This window comes from Aethalodelphis obliquidens, unplaced genomic scaffold (genome assembly GCF_003676395.1).
Source record: "Aethalodelphis obliquidens isolate GAN/ISIS:26980383/991018 unplaced genomic scaffold, ASM367639v1 scaffold89, whole genome shotgun sequence".
Taxonomy (NCBI): domain Eukaryota; kingdom Metazoa; phylum Chordata; class Mammalia; order Artiodactyla; family Delphinidae; genus Aethalodelphis; species Aethalodelphis obliquidens.
In genome coordinates, this window is record NW_020838033.1 from 626,006 (window position 1) to 650,498 (window position 24,493).

The 24,493-nt window shown below is 59.2% G+C and overlaps 2 protein-coding genes across 3 annotated transcripts in view; both read right to left on the bottom strand.

Annotated features, from left to right (window-relative positions):
- Positions 1-8,556, bottom strand: part of CACNA1G (calcium voltage-gated channel subunit alpha1 G) — a 62,931-nt gene extending 54,375 nt beyond the window's left edge. For both annotated transcript variants that reach the window (XM_027094400.1, XM_027094399.1), the window contains exons 1-3: positions 7,892-8,556; positions 638-749; positions 342-475 (exon numbers count right to left, since the gene is read on the bottom strand). In XM_027094400.1, coding sequence (XP_026950201.1) covers positions 342-475; positions 638-749; positions 7,892-8,133 — 488 coding nt within the window. In that variant the 5' untranslated portion in view covers positions 8,134-8,556. The remainder of the gene's footprint in view (positions 1-341; positions 476-637; positions 750-7,891) is intronic.
- A 5,008-nt stretch (positions 8,557-13,564) lies between these two features.
- On the bottom strand, positions 13,565-21,786 carry SPATA20 (spermatogenesis associated 20). The gene is made up of 16 exons (XM_027094585.1): positions 20,885-21,786; positions 20,576-20,755; positions 20,398-20,462; positions 20,060-20,214; positions 19,838-19,981; positions 19,536-19,737; positions 19,030-19,160; positions 18,824-18,928; positions 18,526-18,600; positions 18,215-18,424; positions 17,941-18,133; positions 17,434-17,602; positions 16,940-17,151; positions 14,960-15,159; positions 14,092-14,172; positions 13,565-13,921 (listed from the first exon to the last, which is right to left on the bottom strand). The coding sequence occupies exons 1-16, from the start codon at positions 20,959-20,961 to the stop codon at positions 13,751-13,753; spliced, it is 2,370 nt and encodes a 789-aa protein (XP_026950386.1). The 5' UTR covers positions 20,962-21,786; the 3' UTR covers positions 13,565-13,750.
- Between the last annotated feature and the right edge of the window lie 2,707 nt (positions 21,787-24,493).

A 24,493-nucleotide genomic window follows, 5' to 3' on the forward strand; every position in this document is an offset into this window, starting at 1 on the left:
CAAAAGAGGTCAATGAGGAATCCTGCTGTGGTGGGGCAGGAATCCTCCCCTTCCACCAAGGGACCCTGAAAAGCCAGCTCTCTCCCTGGGGGCAAGGCCACCCCTATGCCAAAGACAGACTCCTTATCAGAGAATGAACAGAGGAGGGTGTGGATGCAGGGGCCTTGGAATTCAGAGAAGTACTGGCTCAAGCACTACAGGACAGCCCCGGACCCTTCGTGGACAGCCAGGGAGAAAGCAGCACTGTAGATGGGCTGGGGGAGGGGGCCAGGCCTAGAACTGGTCCTGGGGAAGGGACCAATCTGATCCGTCGCTCTCCTGCCCCAAGCCCAGGCCCTCACCCTGCAATGACGATGAAAAAGTCAAGCCGGTTCCAAGTGTCTCCCAGGTAACACTTTTTCCCAAAGATGCCCAGGGCCACCATCTTCACCACCATCTCCACAGCGAAGAAGGCAAAGATGAAGTCGTCAAAGGCCTGATGTGGGGACAAGAGGCTTCTGAAACTGAGAAAAGGGTGGGGGAACAGCCCCCTACCCCACCCCCAGCCCCTCCTCTGGGCTCAGGGCCTCTCACAGAGAAGGTGTCAAGGTTATAAAAATCAGAAGCTGCCCCCTCCTGCCCCCACACACATGCTCACCTGCAGAATCCGGCAGCGCTGGGAGTCACAGGCGATGTCTTCACACGGCCGGAACATGCCCAGGGTCACACAGTTGAGAAGGATTACCAACATGCTGATGCGCTCAAACCAGGTACCAGGTGGTCAAGGAAACATCTGGCCAGGGTGGAGTTGAGCCCGGGCGCCCACGCCCTGCCCCAGCACCTCCCACTGCTTGACCTGCCCACCCCATCTGAGATGTAGCCAGGTGTAGCCGGCTAGTCCCAGCTCGGGTCATCTCACCTCTGTTCCCAGCTTCCTCTTCTGTAAAGTAGGAAAAGCCACAAATACCCTGACTATTTGCACAAGGCATTTGGGGGATGAAATCGATCGTGCCTGTGGAAATGCCAGGCACCGAGTGTTTGCTGCTGAATCTGAATCTTATTCTCCCTACCTCACAGGGAAAAATGTGAGAAGCAAATGAGATAATGTATGTGAATGTGTGACACAAACCTCAAGTCGGATTATGCTTGCCTTACAGTTTACCAAGCACTTTCACAGCATGTCACATCGGATGCTCACAGCAGCCCCGAGAAACATCCGGGCTAGATCACCTTCTTCCCCGGAACCCAAGGAAACTGAGGCCCAGAAGTCGTGTGCTGAAGGTCACGGGAGAGACCCAGAGGAGACTGAGTTTTCCAAGCTTCTTATCGGGGATAGCAGCTTCCATAGCTGCTCAGGCTGCAGGGAAGGGGTTGTCACGACCGCACTGGCCCCAGACAGACAAGCACCACAGAACTGGAGCCTCAGGCTGCCTCTTCCCCAGCCAGCCCCTGGCCTCTCAAAGCCCTCACATGGCCTCCAGACACATTCACACAGTTAAATAATGAGGACCCACTACGCACCAGGCCCTGTGCTGGACATAAGCCCCCAGCCTGTGCAGAGCAGACGGTACCCTGTATACAGACCATGCCACCATCACACCTTCTTATGGCTTCCAGCAAAGCCCCACCCTCGACCAACAAAGACTCTGTTTTGCAACAAGGGGGAGAGAGGGGTCTTTCTAAACCCTGAGTCTTTCCACAGAGTGGATTTCATTAAGGGGCTCACTTCCAGCCCATCTACAGGAGAATGTAGAAAATGGCCTCTGGACCTTAGAAAGTTCTGGGCACCAGACTCACAGATAAGTGACCAAGCATCCTGTTTTCTCAAGGAAAACATGAGAGGGCTGGGGAAGAGTAAAGAGGTTAGAAACAAGCAGAGAGTGGGGGGCCAGGGGAAGGAGAAGGCCTTGAGGATGGAGGTAGGGAGGGTGTCATGGCAGCCCACAGCACGACCCACCAAGCCAGACTCAGTGAGACAGAGAGCGCCCAGCGCAGATGGAATCTTCCTGTCATAACTCCACTTCTAGAGTGAGAAGGCTTTGGCCAGGGACCCAAGGACTTACCTTGAAGCTGATCCCAGCCATACCCCATCTCTGTCCTGAACCTCAGACCACACCCCCTCTCCGGGAGCCCACACCCAATCACCTCAAAGCCCTTCTACCCCCTCCTGTCACCCAGGCCCTTTTCCCGCAGACTCACATCCCTTCCCACCAGCAGGTACCCTACATTCCCAAGGCACTACAATTTCCCTAATCTTACATCCTCACAGGAATAAGAGTTAAAAAAAAAAAAAAAATTCTAGGCTTTTGGGGTAAGTTGATGGAAGGGGGAAATTAAAAGAGCTCTGTTTCCATGGAGCTGTTTTCCTCCGTGGAGCCGGAGCCCAGTGGACCTATCCCCAGAATAAGGGTCAGCCAGGGGTCAGCCTGGAAAAAAGGGGACAGGGAGGGAGCTCCTTTGGGACCATCGTCTGAAAAGCGAAGGACACGATTACCTTCAAGAACTGGCCTGCTTTCCCCAACCTAGGCCCCTCCTCTCCTCTATAGGGAAGAGGGTTCTGGAAGGGACCCATATGAGCAGATGTCTCTACCTAGGGGCAGGTGGGTAGTTCTCCTGGGAAGAGGGGCTCCCGGGACACCTGTGTGGACCCCTCTAATGGCAGTGTCATCTGTGCCCTTGTCTCATCTCCCTCGCTGAGGCACGGGCACTCTGTTACCCCCAAGCCCCTACAGAGCCTCGAGTGGTGCCTGGCGTGTAGCAGATGATCAATACATGGGAAGAGTGAATGAATGAAGAGTCAGTCAGTCAATCAGCCTCCCTGCCTAGAAGCCAGATGTATCTCCCCATTCATGTTTTCCTACCTTGTTTGCTTCAATAGTGATGAACTGATGATGAGTGGGGGTGGGGGGAGAAGTGACACCATAAAGGTGCTGTCCCTCTGTCTGTCCCCACCTTACACATGCTCACACTGAGGCTTCTTATAGCCAGAGTCTGCCTCCAAACAACCCCACCTCCAGCTCTTGACCACAGAAGCCCCTTCTCAAGAGCCCTCTTGGCGATCCACCTTACTCCCGGGTACATCCTGCCACTCTCACCTCTCCCCTTCCCCTATAGGTAAACATAAACGGACAGGGAAAACACCAAGGCACAGGAAAATTTGGGACAATCTGAATTAAGGAATAATTAATGAGGGGGGGTGTCTTTCACCCTTCTCAGGGTAGGGCTCATTTCCTTGGGAATATGGCCGTATGTCACTGTGCCATGTTCCTCTGTTGCCATAACAACAGGAAGATGTGTCACCAGGTGGTGTGGATTTGTTGCCATGGTAATTAAAGGGACCCCCCCCCTCACATATGGACTCCCCTTACCCAGGCTGCTGTCTTGTCCTCACACAGGGAAGGGTAAGCGGGGAGACTCACAGGTTATCCGGTTGGGGGGGAACCATGTGACAAATCCCCATGGCAACCAAGGGAATGGGGGACATTGGTTGCCATAGTGACTATGAGAGACCTGTGCAGTCACATGTCTACTGTTGCTATGGTGACTGTCCGGGCTGGAGTGGATCCCAAAGGGGGAGGTGGGTAGGAGAAGGGAGGATCTTTCGTCTCCCCACAACCCACCATCAAAAGCAGAGAAAAAAGGGAAGGGCAGGGTGAGGAACCCCACTTCCATCCCTCCTCCTCCTCTCCCTCCAGGAGAGAGAACTAGAGCATGTTATCTGAGTACTTAGTCCTCTCCATGGGGCTGTATCTAGAGCCCTTGCCTAGTTGGGCAGCTATAAGGGAGAGGAAGGTAGAATGAGGAGGGAGGAGGGCTGGACCGCCTCCAGGGGCACAGGGGCTCAGGGCAGAGCACGACTGAGAAGGGAAGCAGGCCCCCCAGCTGCCCCATTCTCTGCTAGGAGCCTGCTAATCCGAGACCTAAGAGCGCTGAAGAGGCAAAGGGCCTGGACCCAGGAGTCCTGGCCTCCTACTACTCGTTGGGAAGGTGGGGTGCTTGCCTCATTCACCCCCGGAGAGGCTGGTGTTTATGGGATTCAGCATTCCCCAGAGTGGGGTGAGATCTAGGGGCTCAGGAGGGGGCTCCTGCTAGGGAGGCTGAAAAGGGGATTCCCCCAGCTGAGCACCCACCCCCCCCCCAACTCCCACAATCCTGTTTCCCGGTGGTCTGCCCGCTGCAGACCGCTCCAGAGTGTGGGTGTGTGGGGAGGGAGGCTTCCAGCTGAACTGAAAACTGCAGCCCGAAGAAAGGCAGCCAGCCCCACCCAGAGACAGAGACGAGAGACACAGAGACACTGGAGAGCTGGAATCTTTGGGAGGGGAAATAGGCCAGAAAGCTGATTCAAACGTCTGTGACTCTGTGTGTGTGTGTGTGTGTGTGTGTGTGTGTGTGTATGTCTGCGTGTGTGAGCAGTTGTGTCTGTCGCCATCCTGGCTGAGGCAGGCAGGGCGGGGTGAGAGCTGGGGCGGGAGCAGAGGCAAGGGGTGAAGGGGGGCTGTGCGGTGGGGGTAATCCCAGGAATGGCTCCAACTGGCAGACTCCAGGACGGGGAGTCCCCTGACAGTTCGGTGGAGCAGAGTGTGTATGTGGCCGAGAAGGAAGGTGGGCCTGGACAGAAAGAGGGCCAGGAGGTGTTCTGGCTCCCTCAGCCCAGTTCAGCTCTCCAGCCGCAGCCCTTCTCCCCAGAACTCCCTCTGGAGAGCCTTGGGTTTGAAAATGAGAGGAGGGAATTGGTGAGGAGACAGGAAGAACACCCCCCTTCCATTTCCTCTGAGGACCAAAATGGAGATCTCTCCCTAGGTAAGAGAGACAGGGGAACTTGGGACACTGGGACAGTGGCGAGGAACGCTCCAGAGAGTCCGGGTGCCCCCTCCCCTCCAGACGCACACACTCTCAGAAACACACAGCGATCACACACTCACACTCACTTCTGGAAGCCATTAGGGCTCCTGCTGTTCAGGCCTCCCCCTTCTCCTCCCCCCACTCCTGGCAGGCTCCCTTCTCCCCCTCTGGCCCCCTTCCCACTCCCCCTCTCGGCATCCCAAATGCCAGCCTGTGATTTCCAAATGAGAAAAAGCTGTGCTGGGCTCGGAGCTTGGAGAAACTCCTACACAAACTTCCAGATGTGACACAACAGCCCGGGAGGGAACGCTCAGGATCTCCTTCCCGGGAGGGGAAACGCACTCCCTCACACTTGAAGAAACACATACTGCAAAGTCCAACACACTCCCTCCCCTATAGCCTGGGAGGAGGGGCCTTTCTGACTCTGACCATGAACCCCCAGTCTCCCCAGTACCACTTCCGAGCCCCTCCTTCCTTTTGCTGCCATCCCTCCCTCCCCAACACACACACACACACACACACACACACACACACACACACACACACACACTCACTCACACACCACTTCCCACCTGGGTCTAGATCTCCTCTCTAGGAAACCTGGTTTCTTAAAGAGGCTAAGAGAGGAAGGGGCCGAGAAGCACGCCAAGAAGAGCCTAACTAGCTTCAGTTAGTTGAGGGGAGGTGTCCTCACGTCCCTCAGGCCCAGAGGTGCAGCCAGGGGGAGCCTCGCAGATACCAAAAAGAGAGAGGGAAAGACTGAGGTCCAAGAGTCAGTCCAGAAGCCCTCCGGCAGTGAAAAACATAGGTTCCCCTTGATACATGGGTGTGATGAGAGTGGTGAGGGCACATCTGAGGCAGCCCCGTTGCCAAGAAATTGTTCTCCACCCATCCTCAGCCAATCCAGGCTCAGCGGGCTGTCCAGACCCAGCGATGCTAAGGCCCCTTACCCCAGACTCCCACCACCCTAGAGGTAAGCCTGCTCCCCCACTCCCAAGATGAGCACTGGGCCTCCACCTCTCTTCTGTCATTCCAGCCCTCTCCAATTGCCCCCCCGCCAGAACACCTCAAGGAAGGAATCTGACCCCAAACCATCCACTAGCACCTGAAGATAGAGCAGGTGGGGAGATGCTAGCCAAGAGGTCTGTGTTGTTTTGGAGGGAAAAGAGAGAGGAGATTTCTCTACACACAGTCCCCCACCACCACACACACACACACCCCTGGGGGGCTCCTGAGAAGGAGGGGACAGGTCTGGTGCTTTTTAACATTCATGGAGAGGGTGGGTGATTAGCTGCAGAGAGGAGGGATGCCCTGAGCCTGTTCTTTTCAGAGACATTTGTTCCCCATCTCTACCCCTGAGAAAGTGGCCTGGGGTTACCGAGGGGGTGGGGGGGTGTGGGGTGTGGGGGGATGGGGGTGGGCGAGATGTTCCAGCTCAGCCGGTCCACACATCTTGGAGGCAGCCCTCTATCTCTGCAGCTCAGAGAGAAAGGAAGGGCGGGGGGTGGAGACAGCGTGCGACGAGGGGAGCTTCCTAAAGACCCACAGGGTGTAGAGGATGGGGGTTGGGGGGGACCCAAGCTCACATCCCTGCTTTGCGCACTAGAGGCAGCAGAGCTGCAGAGAGTGAGGGCGGTGCCAAGCTCCCCCCACCTTCCCCAAAGCAGAGTCCCGGTTGGGCTCTTAGGGGTTACAAGGGAGACCCGACATCTCCCACCCTGAGTCCAAAAGAGCCTCTGAGCTGGGAGGAAAGTGCCAGGAGAAGCTGTCAAGACCAGGGATGGCAGCGTAGCCCCCTTCCTTCTGGCAGTGGCGGGACCTAACGCAGCCTGGAGCTAGGCATTAGTCAAGCAGTGCTTTGTGCTAGGGGCTAAGGGGGAGAGGCCGTGGGGATGAGGGGGCTGGGGTCTCCCATGCAATTCATGACGGGGCAGAGGATAGAGGGCAGTGCTAAATCTATCTCCCTGGGATGTGGGGCTTGCATTCCACAAACCTATCCAAGGAGTACACATGGGGTGCTGGACCCGAGTCTTCCCCAGTGAACCGGCTCAGAGTCTCACTGTCCCCCCAATACTTTCTTGGAAGGCTGCGGTCTCCCATTCCTGCTCTGTAATCAGGCGGGAGCACTGCCATAGAAAGGGGATGGGTAGCTTGGACCGGCTTAATCCCATCCCCCGCTTGCCAAAGCTCCTGCCAACCTTTCCCTCCACAAGAAAAAATGTGGTACAAAACTCCCCAACCCAACCTTAAGCACCCCGCATTGAATAAAGAACTGGGGGAAACGGAGGCACTCTAAGCATTGGGAACCTGCTGAAAGGGTCTCTACCCCGGCTCTGGGGGCAGACGGCTTTCCTCCATCACATCTTTTTCTCATTCTGCACCCCTGACATCAGCCGCCGCCGGAATCTCCTCATTGTGCCTCCAAGCCGCGGGGTGGGGGTGGGGGGGTTAGGACCTGGTCCCCGCCCCCCAACATCTCCCTCAGGGGCAGTAAAAACGTCAGCCTCAAGGACCAGGTCGGGGTGGGTGCCGGTGGGGTGGGGTGGGGGAATCAGACCCTAGAATCCACCGCAAACTTTGGAGCTGGGGCAGGAGGGAAACCCAGGAGATTGCGGTCCCCCCCCTCCCCCGTCCCCGCAGCTTCCTCCCCACCCCACCCCCCAAACTCGGAAACCAAACCCAGCTCGCTAACCGGCGGCGGGCGGAATAGAGCTCCCAGGCTCCCGAAGCTCCCCACATCTGGAGGATGACGACCCTCCCCTGCCCACATCTGGAGAGCATCCAGCTGCACACCAGTGGGGCGCGTCTCCTCTCTTTTCCTCGCCTGGATCCCAACACCCCAAGGAGGACTGAGGTGTGGGTACCGAGGTGGGGCTCGCCTGGGGTATCAGCCAAACCTGCTCCTGTCTCCGCTCCTACTCCGAAGCCCCCTACCCTCCTTTGCAGCCCCCCTCTCATCTGCCCACCTTCCGGGCTCACTTCTCCGACTCACCTGGCTTTTGGTCCCCTCAGGCGGCGCGGCCCGCCCCCCTGCGGCCCCCCAGCCCGGCAGTCGTGCCCCGGAGGATATGGGTTACAGACCGTGCGGAGACACCAGCTCCGCGGGCGGCTGTCCTGGCTCAAGTAGAAGAAAACCACCGGGGCCAGTGCAGGGTACGGCAGCCCCTCCGCCTCGGAGTCCACGCTGCCCGGGTCCTTTTCCGCCGACCCCGGCCCTGGCCGGCCCACGGCCGCCGACAGGTCGTTGAGCTGCATGAAGCCCCGGGGCTGTCCTGACTCCTCGGCGCCCGCTCCATCCTCCTCCTCGTCCATCCTCTGGCCAGCTGGGGCCCCGGGTGGTTTCGAGAGGGGCAAGGGGCGCCCCTCAGAGAAGGTGTCCTCACGCAACCGGAGGGCCCCGGCGGGGGCGCATCTGGGGAGCTCTAGGGCGCAGGCTGAGCCCCCGGGGGGGCCAGTTCAGCCCAGCTCCCCCTGCCCGCAGGGGCATGCTGCCCGCGGGGCGCCGGGTCGCAGGGAAGCCCCGCCCGGCGCGAGTCCCGCTTCCCCAGGGCTTCTGGGCCCCCCCGGGCCGGCTCCCCCTCACTTTGTTCCGGCTTCTTCGCTTCGCGCCCAGGCTCCGGTCGCCAGATTCGGCACTACCTTCGGCGAAGCGGCCCCAAAAGGGGGAGAGCGAAAGGGGGGTGGAGGGTGAGGGGGGCCGGGGAGGGTCGCCCCCTCTTCCCGCGGCGCAGCTGGAGCAGGATCTAAGGGGTCAGCATCGTCCCGGCTGCGCGCCAGCGGCGGCGGGGGAGGGGAGGAGGAATCTCTTTGGGGGTGGGTTTGGAGGGGGTGGGGGGCGGCTCCCTTCTCCACCCGGCGGCGGGCTCACGGTCCAGGAGGGGCGGGGAGGTGGTGGGGGGCCGTCCCGGGCAGGGGTGGAGGCGGAGATGCCGCCGCCGCAGCCGCCGCGGTGGCTGCCGCTGCCGTAGCTGTCGCCGGCACCACTGCCGCCTCCTCCGGCCGAGACGCGGAGCGAGCAAGCGAAAGCGGCGGCGAGGAGCCCGGCGCACACCACAGCTGGATCCCTCACTCCAACTTCAAGCCTCGGCCCCGCCTCTCCCCAGCCAGGCTCGCAGCCAATCGCCGCGCGCCGCCGGCCCCGAGCCGCACTCCCATTGGCCGGCTGCCGTGGCAGTGCGGGCGGGGGCACTGGGGAGAGAGCCACAGCTGGAATCCGGTTCCCACCCCAAAGCCCGGGACCGCCCCTCTCCCCTCCCCTTGGCCCTGGTGTCCGCTCCCGAAGACTGGATCCAATTAGACGGCTACCCAGACCGAACCCACTTTCTTATTGGCCAGTGGGGGCTCTGGGACTCCTCTGGAGGGAGCCCCAGGGAATCAGAGTATTTGGCGCGGGGTCCTGGGATAGCGCCGCCGGCCCCCGGGCATCCTTTGTCCAAGACCCCAGAATTGGACCGCAGCCGGAGGGCGGGGCTCAGCTCTGGGCGGGCCCGGTGCAGAAGGAAGGCAGACAGCCCGGTGTGAGGGGTGTGACCAGGGTCCTAGAGCGAAATCCTGGGTCTCTACCCGATTAATATCCCACCCTGGAGTTGAGCCTGGGAGCGGGACTGAGGAAGGGGCGAGCGGAGCGGGAAGTCCCGGGGGTAGGGCTTCAGGCTGGAGGAGGCTGGTCTTAGGAAAACGGGCGGAGCCCAGGGAAGGCTGAGGCATCAAGGTCTGGGCGTGGCCTCCACCAACCTCTTGAGCTTGTTGTTGCTCCTCCCAGGCCCATTTCTGCGGCTTTGACCCTAATCTCCTAACACTAACCCTCTGACCCTGATCTCATGTTGACACTCCTGAGCTTCAGGAGAGGGCTTCGTGCTTGAACACGTGGCCCCACGCAGGTCACGCCGGACCCAGAGTCCGGATCTCCAAGAGCAGCTGCGGAGCAGAGGGATGTTCCTGCGAGGGGACCTGCCAGGGTCTCGAGTGTGTGGGAGGAGGTAGAAGCATAGATCTGGGCTTTGCCGACTCTTAACCTGCAAAGTTCCACCAAGCCCCCACTCCGTGCCTCAGTTTCTCATTCCCGAGTTCCAAAATAGCTCATGGGGAGGCTGTCCGCAGGACAGGAGATTGGCGGGGCTACTCTCCTTGCACATCTCCACCCTACCAGGAGCTGGTCCTCGATGGTCTGCTGCTACCCACGCGCGCGCACGCACGTGGACCCCGGCCCTCCTCCCGCCTCTCCTTCCTGAGTCCCCGGGATCTCTGCGCCCCAGCTCCCTCTTGCCGCCAGCTCTACCCCTAAAGGCTGTGGGTACCCGGGAGCGGGGTTCTGGGCGCTGGGGTGAAGTGCGGCGGGGAGGGCGTCCCCACCTCTGCGGGAGGTAGACACAGCGGAACCAAGGAAGTCAGTTCCCTCTCCTGAGACTTCGGGGCCACTTACGCCACTGAGGAGAGGCAGAGGGATGGACCGGATGACCTCCTACACCCGCCATCCCCCCACCCCCACCCCCGACTCCCCGGCGTTTTTTGCTCCCCTAGGGCTGCGCCACCCACGGCTCCCGCCGAGCGGGGTGCGTGTCTCAGCCCCCTCCCGGGCGGGTTGCGGGGAGTGCAGTAGGGAGGGCAGAGCGGTTTCTGCCTCCTAGGTTGCCCTTTCGCCAAATCCTGCGCCGAGTTGTGCAAATGAGGCCGGGCTCATTTGCATTTCATGCTAATGAGCAGTTCCCTTAAGTGCCTTTCTCTCCTGGCGGGAGTCTCTGCCCTCATTCCGCGTGTGCCCGCGCCAGTCTTGAACTTTCAGTGGTCTTCTGGGAGAGGGGCCTATTTATGGTTTGCCCTCGTGTCTGACACCTTCCCTCTCGCTGGTCCGCAGTCTGCCTAGTGGCCTGCCCTTCCCAGACAGGATCAAGAGGCCCCACGGCTGGCACCGTAGGTAATGACTCCAATCATTCCCTCTTAACAGAGGGGAAAATGAGGCCAGAGAGGCTTGCCCAGCCCAACGGTCAGGTTTCCTGATGGTGAGCAGGCCCCACACCTTCCTCCACCATCCAGACCACCCCCTAACCCCAACCCCCATCTCTGGGCTGAACCCAGTTCTAGAACATACGCAAAAAGGGGGGCAGATACATGCACCATCTGAGCAAATCATCCCAGTGCTCAGGGCCACCTAAGGCACCCTGACCCCTGTGCGGGACACCAGGAGATTCTGATATCCCTGTCAGAGATGCTCACCGTTGGCCTGAGTGGAGGAGGTAAGGAGGGAGACAGGACCCACGAAGAAGGCAAAGGGAGCCATGAAACCATCTTTAACTCCCACCCTCCAAGTCTCAGCTCTGACATCAGCTCCTCAGGGCGGCCTCCTTTGAGCAAGTATCACAGTGCCTACTAAGTGCCAAGGTGCTGAGGACACAGTACTAGATCAGACCAGAGTCCATAACCTCAGAGCACTTGGCCCAGCCCGGGCTTATGTCTGTATTTGTAGGAAATGGTTCTCTTCCCCTCTAGGCTCTGTATTCTCTGAGGGCAGAGGCTATGTCCATTTTGCTCACCAGTTTGGCACACAGTAGGTGCTTAATAAATCTTTGTTAGATGAATAACTAACCTCAGGCAGACAGGGGGAATGGGAGGGATAAGAAATTCCTTTCTTTGGGCCGCAGCTGGTCTAAGAGTTGTCTAAGATCTCCTCTGATTTTAGGGGAGAACACCCATATAGGTCCTGCTCCACCAGCCCCTCCAGCCCACTCCCATTCACACCTCCCTCACAGCCAGGACGGCTCCCTCAGGAACTAAGAGAATCTTCCCATAGGTGATGCTCTCTGCTCAGCAATGATACGCTGTCCTACTTAGTCAACTCACAGCCTTGGGAGTTGGTGGCTGGGTGGGAGCTGGGAGTTGGGTGGTATTTTTTAGATAAGGAAACTGAGGCTCCAGGAGGTGATGAAATTACTTAAGTGACTGCCCAAACTATGAGGCCCTGTCTCCAATGGCCCTGGCCCACAGTTCCTCCAGGACAGTCCTACCAGCAGAACAAGAGGGACCAGCAAAGGAGAGGAGAGGCTGAAGACTTAAAACCCCACATCTGAGCAAGACTTACGCTCAGCCCTGCCCTCTTTAGAAAATGCAAGCACTCCCGAGAGAACTAACCCTTTAAGGCCCTAACTCCTTCCTCTGAACCCATTTACTAAATCCCATTGTCAGGCGCATGCCTGATACCAGGGGAAGGAAAAGAGGAGACACAGAGCAGAAGGAAGATGGGATGGAGGGGCAGAAAACACCAAACGCACCCTCCTTCACAGCTGGACCTCCTGGGGGAAGAGGAAGGCTTAGTGGTCTTTACTGCACGCTGAAGACCCCAGAATGAATGAGATATGTTGAACGGTTTCAGGCCAGGCTCTTACCCTCTCTGAGCCTTGAACATCTATCTGTCCATATGAGGCCAAAGGTACCTGCCTTGCCACCTCATTCATGAGGGTCAATGGACAAGAGGGCTTTGCAAACTGCCTAGACCCTTCCGAAGCCAGGGCTGGGGCTGCCAAAAAGGCCACCTGTGCTTCACCATGCTGCACCCTCCCTCCTTACTGCCCACCAGATCAGGCTCTGCTTGCCCAGCCCCCAGACTTCCTGGCCAGGCTGAACAGGGTCCAGCCAGAAAGGGGACAGCTGACCTTGCTGGCTGGAGCCCTAGTCCTCCCCAGATGGGCCGGTGGCTTGCACCAAGGGCCCAGCTGCCCAGACCCGGGTCCCGTTGACCGTATGCGGCTATGATTGACAGTATGCAGGGGGTGGCTGTGGTCCTGAGCAGACCTTGGAGTGATTCAGTCCAGTCTCCCAGCTCCTCCCAGCCCCGCTCCTCCCCACTGTTGATGTCCCCACAAGCAGTGGCCCCGTTCAGATCTCATCTCTAGCGGCCTCTTCTGGCTCTCTCTACTGCTTGGCTCTGGGGCTACAAGGGTGCCTAGGCTCATCAGACCCCCAAAGGGCCCAGGGTTGGGGGTCAGCCCCATTATCCTACACTTGCCCTTCCCAAAGCACGCTTCCCAGTCCCCTCCCCCTGGTGAAAACTAGATGGGGGTTCCAGGGCCTATGAAGATGTTGGGTGCCAAGGATGGGGCTTGTGAGTATCTCCCAACATTGAGGGAACAGGAGGAGATCACAGGAAGGCAGAGGCTTTCCCTAAAGCAGGAAGGACTCAGGTTTGGAGAAGGACTTCCAACCCAACAGATGCTGCAAATGAAAGAAAACTCTTTCCTGGGACTTAAGTGAAGGCAGGGGGATGGACCATATGACCTCCTGCAGGAAGGCTGGGAGCTGGACGGATACCCCAAAAGAAATGTCCTAGGTCCTGATAAGAGCAGCTCCCATAATGGACCAGAACATATGCAAATTCCATGAAAAATAAAACCTTATATGAAGCATCCCCCTGCCTCTTCCCCAGCTTAAAATTGGAGGAGACAATGGGAAGGGAGGGCAGGCCCCTTTCTTAACCCTGCCTGAGGGCGAGGATTGGCCTTTCCCCTCCCGTGCAAGTACACACCCACACCACTGGTGGTCATTACTGGTCCCCTGACCCCAGCTTCACTCAGGTTGCAATGACCATAGAGCGGGGCAGAGTCAGCCTGGTGACCTTTGAAGGTGAAAAAGGAATCCAAGGAAGCAGAGGGGGCAGCTAGGGGCTCCCAGAAAAGGGGACCTGGGCTGCTGGCTCCCAGGCTGGAGCCCGAGGCCCCTCTCTTATAAGCAAGGCTGAGGCCCTGAGGTTCCTGCAGGACGCTGTTAGGTTTATTCCAGGGTAAGTGGGTGCCTATGGTGGGGCAGCGAGGACGGCCGAGGTCACCTGGTGACAGTGTGCTCAGGGGTGGCCGCAGGCTCTGCGGGGCCCTGCAGGGCCTGAGTCTCTGGCCGGCTGGGAAGCTCCACCTTCCGCCCCAGCCCGAGGTGGGGGAGGCAGTCACTGATGTAGCAGTTTCCGTAGTTCACAGGGCTCGGTGATGGGCATCGAGCAGGCCTGGTTCTCACACACGTAGGCAGTGGCCTGGTCTTCTAGCCGTCGCAGGGTACTCAGGAAGGGCAGCTGGCGGCACAGGAAGCTCGAGGGGTCCCCATCGGCCAGAATCAGCACCTGGGAGAGTGGCAGAGAGGGTCACCTGGGGGCACTGGGACACCGGCAGGGCCCACTAGTGGGTATCTTCTCCCCAGGCCTTCAAAGGAGCCGGAGATACTGGGGAGCTGAGGAGGGGAGGGGGCCCTGGCAGGGGAGGAAGAGGGTGGGGCCAGGCTCACAGACCAAACCTTGTTAGGGATGTAGATGGAGTGGACACACTGCAACAGAGCCTTGGTGTCCTTGGCCTGGGGGTCTCCACAGATCACGATCTGGCCAGAACAGAAAGGTAACTCCAGTGACAGGTGCAGAGGGGCTGGACCCAGACCTGCCGGGGCTTCCCCATCCTCCTGCCAGCCACCCTATATGCCTAAGAAGAAATGGGGACCTAAGAAGAAATGGGGACCCCCCAGACCAGCTGCCAGGAGGCTGCATCGGATTCACTGCTCAGCAGGTGAGAACACGCACGCACACACACACACACACACACGAGGCAGAGATATATAGACAAACATGCAAATATAAGCAGGCTAGCCTGAACACGGGGCACACACACTCACTCACACCAGCGCACACTCAGAAAGCCAGGCACACAGTCACAGACCTCCACTCCAGAGTCATACACACCAGAGGCACACGCACAGCAGTAACACACATAGAGACTTACACACAGACAAGCATATGTCTGCACGCACTGTACCGCTGACCCAAATACACCGACACACAGAGAATCACAGAGGCACACAGAAGCCTCAGAGAAACACGTCAGCAGCCACAGGGACCCATAGTTAACCCCTTCCTCTGACAGCCCCAGCCACAGGCCCTCACACAGGCACCTGTCCGTGCCGGAGGCCTGCTTCAGAAACACACTCACACAGACTCCCCCATCTGCACTGAGCAGCCTTACAGACATTCCCTCAGAGACACCTATACACACACTCACACAGGGCCACACATTCATGGACCTGAGCTCTGGGGACAGCCCCTAGGACTCCACTCCATGTCTCTATTGCAGCCCCAGCTCCCCTCCCACCCAGGGTCCCTGCCCAAGTGCCCCACCTGCTTGAGGGTCTGCTGGTGGGCTGAGAGGGCGCGGACCATCTCAGGCAACGCCACGGGGACACGGCGCATGCGCTCAGAGAAGGCAGCCAATAGGCACACACACTTGTGCATCCAGTCCTTGTGGCCCGTGAAGCCGTGCAGCCGAAGCAGGTTATGGGCCGACACGGAGTTGGCGCTGGGCTCCGCACCATCCTGGTCTGCAGGGTGCATGGGGGGCAAGCGCTGAGAGGGAGGGTCATCGGGTCCCAGGACCCTGCTCCAGGACTGTGGCCAGGGCAGCTGGAGGGATGGGGTAGAGGAGTCCCTGCCCGCTGGCTCACGCCCCAGGTCTGAGAGTGTAATGCTGACCCCAGCAGTTACTGACCCTTTGCGCGCTCACACGCATCCTCAACTCCACCTGCTCCAGGCTGAGCTGTTGGCTCCCAGGCTCCCCGATCTCCCTGCTGATACCTCCATCGCTACCCCTCCCTCCGTCTCCCTCACCTCCCACTTTTAATCCATCGTGAATCTGCAGGGTCTGTGACCAGAATAGATCCAACCTGACCATTTCTCCCATCTCGTACTTCTACCTCGTCTGGGCCTTTGCTGATGCTTGCCTGGACCAACGCCACTAACGGCTTCATACCTGGCCGCCCTGTTTCCCCTGCCCCCATTCCCTTCTCCACCGTCGGTCCGAGTGATATTCTTAAACCCAAACCAGAGCAAATCACAACCCACTCAAAACTCACCAGAGCCTTCCACTCCTTGCCACACCTACAAGACCCTGCAGGGATCCAGCCCCACCTGGGCATCCTCCCCTCACTCGCTGACCTCTGCCCGCCCTGTCCTCCAGGGCACAGGCTGCCCACTCAGAGCCTCTCACAGGCTGTTCCCTCCACCTGAAATCCCTCTCCTGCTCCTCCAGGATCACACGGCCCTTCTTGCCCTCCAGCCCTTGGTTAAATGACTCCCCGGCTCAGCTGGGCCCCACCGTTGTTCTCTCAGGGCCCTTTCATTCAGCTAACGTTTATTGAGCACCTAATTATGTACCAGGCCTGCGCTAGATCCTGGGGATAAAGCAGTGACAACATCCTGCCTCCAAGACACTTACATTTGAGTGGGGGGAGACCATTAACAGACCAGAGGCATCAGGTGATGCTAAATGCCACTGAGAAAAGTCAGGAACAGGGTACCTGGTGGGCAGCTCCTACTTCTCCAAGGCACTCACAGTTTTAGCTATGTATTTGTGTGTGTGTTTTTGCTTTAAATGTTACCGTCTGTTAGTTGTCTCCCTTACTGAACAGTAAGCTTTATGAGGGCAGGGATGAAGCTGGCCTTGTTCAATCTATCTAGGCATGCCACACTGCCACGAAGCATGCTCACAGAATAGCTACATCAATCTTCATGTCAACCATGTAAGGGAATGCCAACATAGCTCCATTTTGCATATTAAGAATCTGAGGGGACTTCCCTGGTGGCGCAGTGGTTAAGCATCCGCCTGCCAATGCAGGAGACACAGGGTTGGGCCCTGGTCCGGGAAGATCCCACATGCCGCGAAGCAACTAAGCCCATGTGCCACAACTACTGAGCCTGCGCTCTAGAGCCCATGAGCCACAACTACTGAAGCCCATGCACCTGTAGCCCGTGCTCCGCAGCAAGAGAAGCCACCGCAATGAGAATCCCGCACACCGCAACAAAGAGTAGCCCCTGCTCGTCCCAACTAGAGAAAGCCCGCACGCAGCAACGAAGACCCAACGCAACCAAAAATTAATTAATTAATTGATTCGTTAAAAAAAAAAAAAAGAATCTGAGGCTCTGAAATGCAACGAGACCAGCCCAATGTTACTCGGTTAATGAGTGGTAAAGCTGTGAGCCCAGGAGGGCCTGGCCCCTGCCCATGCCGGCCCTTCACCACCACACTGCACTTATGCCTCCCCCAGGAAAAACCAAGCCCCGGTTGGGTCCAGGACCCCGGGCCAGCTCCACATCCTCACTGACCGTCCTTCAGACGCAGGGGCAGGCCAGCCCCCAGCTCAGCCTCACTGCAGAAGTAGCCGCCACCCTGGGAGTCCCAGAAGAGCCTGTCCTGCGTGTCCTGCAGCCGCAGAGCCCACTCGAGCCACGCGCTCTCCTGTGAAGCCTCGTACAAGTCCAGCAGGCCCCGCACCACGAAGGCGTAGTCCTCCAGGAAGCCCCAGCAGGGCGGGTTGCTGGGGGGACAGGCATTGGGGAGGAGACAGGACAGGGAGAGAGGAGCTTTCACAGAGGAGGCCCTTATCACGTGCTTTTGTTTAACCCTCAAAATCTAGCTCTTGGGTAGGCCCCGTTAGCCCATTTCCCAGATGAGCAAATGGTCCCAGGGAGATTAAGAGCTCATAGCGGGCAGAAAGCAGAGCCAGGACTAGTGCCCACCCGGAGAAGAGAAGAGGGGAAGAGAGAAACGCATGGGATGCCCAAGGAGGCAAGCCTTCCTGGACTGTCCGGCCCCCCACCTGTGCTCCACGGTCCCCCCAGAGCCTGCATAGCAGGTCCGCATTAGGCGGCCACTGGCCACGTCAAACATGTGCCGCTTCAGGAACTTGGCACCACTGATGGCGTAGTTGATCAGCCTCTCCTGGCCCAGGACAGCCCCGGTCACGGCAAAGCCAGACACCATCAATCCTGGAGGTAGGAGACACGAGTGGTTGTGACGCCGGCTGGGGCCCTCCCAGTATGTCCATCCCAATCCCCCAAGCTCTGACACCTCTCTGGAGCAATAGGGTAAGCGGGTAAGAGTCTGAGCTCCAGCGCCAGGCAGAGCTGGGCTCCTGTCCCTGTGTGGGACCTCGGGTGGATTACCGTAAATCTTGATTACCGTAACTCTCAGTTTGCTCATTTGTAAATTAAGGACAATGAACCTGATAAAGGAAGAATTACTGTTTAGCAGGTGCCTGTCATACATAAGGGCCCTTATGAAGGGCAATTCTATAAACGGATCAGGTCTCAGACAGCCACCCCACCGTTCCAGGCCGCCAACATCTTGCTGTCCAGGTGCGGCTTCGGCCGATGTTTCCGGGCCTGGAAAAGCTTCTCGAGGCCTGAGCTGAGTAAGGTCCGTACGGCCTCCACTTCCAGGCCAAAGCGGGCAGCAGTCAGCTCCAGTGAATACCGGACGGTCAGCACGCTCTGGCCCTGCAGCTCCCCCTTTGGGTCCTGAGGAAAACAGCCCTTGTCCGAAGGAGTCCACTTGCCTGTCTGGCTCCAGGACCCCTCCCGTGACCCAGCTGTCCTCACCTGACCAGGGCTGACGTTGCCGGCCTCCGTGAGCCCATAGTGCTTCATGAGGAGCTGGCCCGAGGTCAGAGGCTCGGTGGTGCCCAGCACGGGCTCGGGGAGGAGCTGCTGGACCTCTTTGGCTGTCCACACGTAGAAGGCACCCTCTTTGGGCCTCATGCCCCGCTCCGGGGGCGAGTCCCCGTCCTCTGCACTGTAGAAGCCTCCAGACTGTGGGGAGGGGAGACTTGGCTGGCCCCAGCCTTCAGGGCAGCCAGTGGAGGCCCCGAGCCCTCCCGCAGCCAGACCCGCCTGCCTTAGCGGACACACACCCGGTGACTCAGGTTCCGAGCCACGTACTGCAGGATGCCTTCGGCAACTTCAGAGTAGAACTCATCGCCAGAGATCTGATGGGAAGGAAGGAGGCTGTAAGCAGAGGGAACTAGGTACAAGGGGCAGTCAGCGTTCTCCCATGAAGGGAGGGAGGGAAGCTGGGTAGTGGGCATATGAGAGGGAATTAGGGGTGAGGTTAAGGGAGAGCCTCAAGTCACCAGGAAAGCCCTGCAAAGGGGCAGCCAGGCGTTAGGAGGACAGGCTGGGTCTCTGCTCTGGGCTGGGATCAGGGGTCACCTGGAAGGCCTGTGAATAGGCCACCGTGAGCTGTGCCTGATCGTACAGCATCTTCTCAAAGTGGGGGACGTGCCACTGGCGGTCCGTGGAGTAGCGGTGGAAGCCCTGTGCCAGGAGGAACGTGGGGCTGGAGGCCGGTCCCAGCTGCTGTCCCCACCCCGCTGCCGCCCGCTGCCCCCTCCAGGGAATGCCCAGCCCCCCCTCACCTGCCCCACATGGTCTCGGATGCCCCCGTTGGCCATCATCTTCAGGGTGTGCAAGGCCATCTGCTGGGCCCGAGCGCCATCCTGAGTTAGCCGATGGCTGAGCCAGTAGGAGAACAGGAAGCTCAGGATCACTGCAGACACCGAGAGCAAGCGGTGAGAGACCGGGGAGGACAAAGGGGCCGAGCTCTGGGTGATCAGGACTTTGGCCAGGCTAGGCTTAGGGGTTCACGCAACAGGCAGTCTCTCTGGACAGGCTGAGGGTCAGGAGGTCAACCCACAGGACAGGTGATCGTTACCTAGGTCAGTATTAGAAGGTCCCTGCTAAGACCACAAGTCAGGGCTTCACTAGATAGCTACTGACAGACAGGCTGGGGCTCAGGAGGTCACTGGCCAGACAGGAGAGTGGGAGGTTGCTAAGCAAGACGAGAGTCAGGAGGTCACTTACTAGGGTAGGCTTCAGAAGGCCAGGCCGGGGCTGGAGCGGTCACGGGGCGGGGGACACTGACCTGGCGTGGGGAACTTGGGGGCCTCGGCGAAGCCGCCATACTCCTCATCGTAGCTCTCATCCAGTTGCTGGAAGCAGCGGCTGTTCGTGGTGGCAGCGGAGGGTGGCAGCTGGCGGTCACCCATGCTGATCTCCGACCGGGCCAGCAGAGCTGTGGTGACACGCTGGCTGGTTTTCAGCAGGGGACTCTTGTTCTGTTTCCACTATGGGAGGCAGGGGCAGACCTGGAGGTCAGCACCGGGTGGGGGCCCTTGTTCCCTCACCCTTGACCCCCTGGCCCCCCACTCCCCAGCGCACACCCACCTGCTCCCGTATCCTCATCAACACTGTGCGGAAGCCAACTCGGGTCAAGCCATCCTCAGGGGGAAAATAGGTGCCCCCCACGAAGGGCTGGAGGCTGGGAGTCAACCACACACTCATGGGCCAGCCCCCACCACTGCTGGTGGCCTGGCGGAGAGAGGGCCAAGGTGAGGGGAGCGGCCCCACGCGCACGGGCAACCGCCCCTCCAAGGGAAGACCACGCACCTGCACAAAGGTCATATACGCTTTGTCCACGTCGGGCCGCTCTTCCCGGTCAACCTTCACACTGACGAAGTCCTCACTGAGCAGGCGGCCAATCTCCTCGTTCTGGAAGGACTCCTCCTCCATCAGGTGGCACCAGTGGCAGGTGGAGTACCCCACTGGAATGGGGTCACGGGGCCAGGGGGGACCAGTGACTGGTCAGAGGGGGGCCAGCCAAAGGGCCGCGGCTGAGCCAGAGAGGCCCTGGCCTGTAGATTCCTGGGAGGCCCCCAGGCCCAGGGGACCCTTCCCTGATCCACCACCACTCCCCTCACCCAGCCCAGGGAAGGTGGGCGCAGTACCTGAAAGGAAGATTGGCTTGTTTTCTTTCCTGGCCTTGTCGAAGGCTTCCTGCCCCCAGGGGTACCTAGGCCCGGCAGGGTGGGGCATCACTCACTAGCCCGGGCAGGGGTGGGCAGTGGGGGGGTAGGAGGGGTGAGGGTCCAGCTGCCCCGGGAGGGCATCAGGAGAGGGACTCACCAGTCCACAGGGTTGTAGGCATGTTGCAGGAGGTACGGCGACTTCTCACTGATCAGGCGGTTGGGGACTTTCTGGGGTGTGGACCAAGAGCAGTTAGTCCGGCTCCCCTTCCCTCCAGCCGACATGGGCACCAAACTACCGACCGTCACGCTTCGGTTCTTGTCCTGGGAGGAGCTACCCCTGTCGTGGGCAGGCAGGTCAGGTGAGGAGTCTCCACCGCCTCCCCCTACACCGCCCCCAGAGGCCCACCTGACCCCACCCTGCCCTCTGGCACCCCTCCTGGAACCCCCTGTTCCCAGTCCAACCCACCTTTCTGAACCACGGGGGAGACGGTGGCCTTTGCGCTCCCCCTTGTGTTTTTCGGGGGGTGAGGAAAGGTGGCTCATTGGGGGCTCCCTGCCAGGTTAGTCTCCCCCAACCTCTCAGACCTGGCGGTGGGAATGGTGATGACTGTGAGGTCAGGGCGAGTCACAGTGAGTGGAATGGTCCTTCCGGCTCCATTCTCTTCCCCTCACCGGGCCCCACCCCAGGGTGGCTGGGCTGGAGGTATCCCTCTGGCATGCCTGCCTGGGTGTGATGTGGGCAGGGAGGCTGCCGGCTGCTGGGTGTGGGACTGGGCCAGGTGAGGGGCAATGAGAAGAAACTCGGCATCAGGGACCCCCTCACTCAACATCCACCCACTGGGCACTTCTGGGGGGCCAGGTCCTGTGCCAGACACCCCATGACCCCCAAAGAATCAGAAACTGGCCCTGATCTCAGGGGGCTCAGCCTGGGACAGTGGCACTGTAAGGCAGGTCTCAGAAATGACAGGCCCCTGCAGCATTAAGGACTGTGACAGGCCAGCCCAAGGTGCTTTTGGACAAGGACTCTTGGCCCAGCATTGGGGTTCAAGGAGGGCTTCCAGGAGGTGGTGTCAGAACAGAGTCTCTGGGGCAAGCTAGCCCTGCAGCTGGAGGGGAGGAAGGGAGGAGGGGGTTACTGTCTGGGCCAGGTCTAGGGAGCGGACTCGGGGAAGTAGGCACAGGGTCGGGGGTGGAGAGGTGGCCGGGCAGGCACAGGGGACCAGCGCCGGGAAGACTGGCCCCGGGGCCCCGCAGGCGCAGCGGCCCCCTTGCCCGCGCGTACCTGCGGCTTGCGGCGAGGCCCGGCGCGGAGCGGGGCAGCAAGAGGCCGCGGCACCGCCACGCCCGCGCGCCCTGCATGGCTGCTGGCGGCCGACCGCCCGGACGCCGCGGACAGGAAGGGAGGGCGGGAGGGAGGCTGCGAGGGGCGGGCCCGGGCACCCGACAAGCCGCGGGTGCGTCTTCGCGGGGACCGCAGGCCACGCGGCTGGTCTCCGAGCGTCGCCCGGTGGTCGACTGAGGGACTGCAGACCGGAGAGGGGGACACGAGTCTGTACACAAAACTGGGCCGTCCCGGCTGGATCTAGACCAGCTGTGGCGGTTAACCCTCTTGAGTAGAAGATGGAGGGCTGTGAGGATGCCAGGGCCGTGGAAAGCTCTGAGCCGCCTGTCATTTTATCCAACCCTAGCCCGTTTTACAAATGAGAAATGAGGCGAGAGGCAAAGGTGTGGCTTGTCCAGGCCCTCCAAGCCAGGAGCTTCGCCTTTGCTCTGCCCACCCCCGACTCCCCAGGGCCTCAAGGTCCTGCTCAAACCCCACCCCCTCCAGGAAGCCTTCCCTGAATAACAATAACGAGCCAACTTTATGTACTATCAGGTACTTTACACATGTCTCATTTGCTACATTCAGTCAACATTTATTGAGTGCCCGTCGCCTACCAGGCACTCTGTTAGGTACAACGGTGGGCAGAGGGAGACCAGGCTCCTGCTCTCGTGTTGCTCACAGTCTGATGAGGGAGGCGGAAGCCAATCAGACAACCTGGCAAATGAATGTACAACCACCCACTGTGAGAAGTACCATGACTAGGTATGACAAGGAAACTGGTCTGGTGGGAGAGATGAGGGGGGAAGGCCTCCCTAAGGAAATCACATTTGTGTAGCAGCCTTCGAAGAACAAAAGGATGGATTCTGGAGAGGGCATGGGGAAAATGCTGGGGAAGCAAGAGGAACAGATGTGCAAAGGTCCTGTGGCACAGCAGTGAGTCAGGGCTGAGGAACTGCAGAAGCCATCATGGCTGCAGGACAGAGAGCACAGGGAAGAGAGATGGTAGATGAGGTTGTGAGGCTGTGGAGGAGGAAGGCAGGGGCCAGGTCTTGAACTGTCAGCAGGAGTTTGGTTACTGATGAGAGCAGAAGAAAGCTGTGGAAGGGCTTTAATCAGGGGAATGAGCCTGCATTTTGGAAAGGTCCCTCCAGCTTCCTGGTGGAGAATGGACTGGAAGGAGACAAGAGTGAAGCAGAAGGGTTCAGAGGCCATAGCAGGACCCAGGGGAGAGCTCTGGGAGGTCTGCACCAGGCAGAGGTGGAGATGGAGAGAAGGGGTGGACTTGAGGTCAGCGGGAGAGGAAACATCGTCAGCATTGTCTATAAGGGAGAGGGGGGTGTCAAGGGTGAAGTGCAGAGTGGGGCTGGTGCTGAATGGGGGGCATTTGCTGAGGAGGGGGCACAGGGAGAGACTCAGATCATGGGTTCATGAGGTCCGTTTGGACGGTTGGTTTGAGATGTCCTTGAGATGTACGTGTGGAGATGACAAGGCTCTGGAATGAAGAGGAGGGGCTGGTGGGAGAAAGGAATCAGAGTGGCTGCTCAGTGCAGACAGTGTGGGATCACCCAGGCTGACTGCAGCGAGAGGAGAGGCACGGGCTCGGGCCTGGGCTTGAGGAGCTCAGAAGTGCACCCATGAAAGACACAGAGGGTCATGGGAAAACCAGGAGAGGGTGTTGTCCCAGAGGCAAAGGGACAGAGAGTTACAAGGAGGGAGGGTCAGACTCCGGAGAAGCCAACTGGGATGGGACAGAAAAAGGTCCACTAGCTTCAGCAACGTGGAGGCCATTGGTGGACTTGGCAGGTGAGTTCCAGGAGGTAATGCCGACAGTAGAAGCTGGTTGGAGTGGGTTGGGGTGGGGGGAAGAAAGGGAACATAGAGAGGAGGGGCACTTGATGTGAGGGGAAAGATGGAAAGACACTCTCAGGCTGGATGAGATTAATTATGGCAAATATCACAGGGAAGGATTCAGTTGAGAGAAGGCATCTGTTGATGTGGAGGAGAGAGACCTCTGAGAAGCTGGGATAGTGGAGTGATGGAAGGGTTGGCAGGCGGGAGAGGCTGGTGTGTGTGCTCCCCGGACAGAATGAGGTTAGGATCAGAGAACAGGAAGCCTGGCTTTAATGTGGAGGAATTCAGGATGATGACGAGCCCCAGAGAGTGACCAGGGGTGAGAGCAGCTGAGAGGTCAAGGGGTGGCGAGGTCATCTTCTTGGATAATGGAATCACATAAGATTGAGCAACATCTGGATGAGAAGACCATGAGCCATGGCACGGGAGGAATGAGGTGGAGCGCAGCCCCAGGCGGGAGGAGGCAGGACACCAGGTGGCTCCAGTCTCCAAGGAGGGAGGGGTCTTCCAGGAGAAAGATGGTCCAGAGCAAAATGGGGAGCCAGACCACCCTCCTCCCCTCGGTGGGAAGCAAAACGGCACCCTCGGGAGTCCTTAGGGAAGCGGCGTCCACAGGGAGAGCCAGTTTAGAAGAGGAGGACCCAGGCTGAGGAGGGGCGAAAGGTGGGTCAGTGACCAAGAAGGATGGCGATCTCCCAGGTTTGTGCAGAAGATGGATGGGTCTGGGTACTGCCTGGCAAAACCAGGAATGAGAGGTATTGCAGGTTCATTCCTCATGGTTAATCTCTGAACAGGGTGGATCCTGGGCTGAATGGACACTGGCCTGGGAGAAGCCACACAGCAACCTCCTAAGGAAGGAACTCTTGTTCCCATTTGACAAGTAAGGAAATGGAGGCGCAG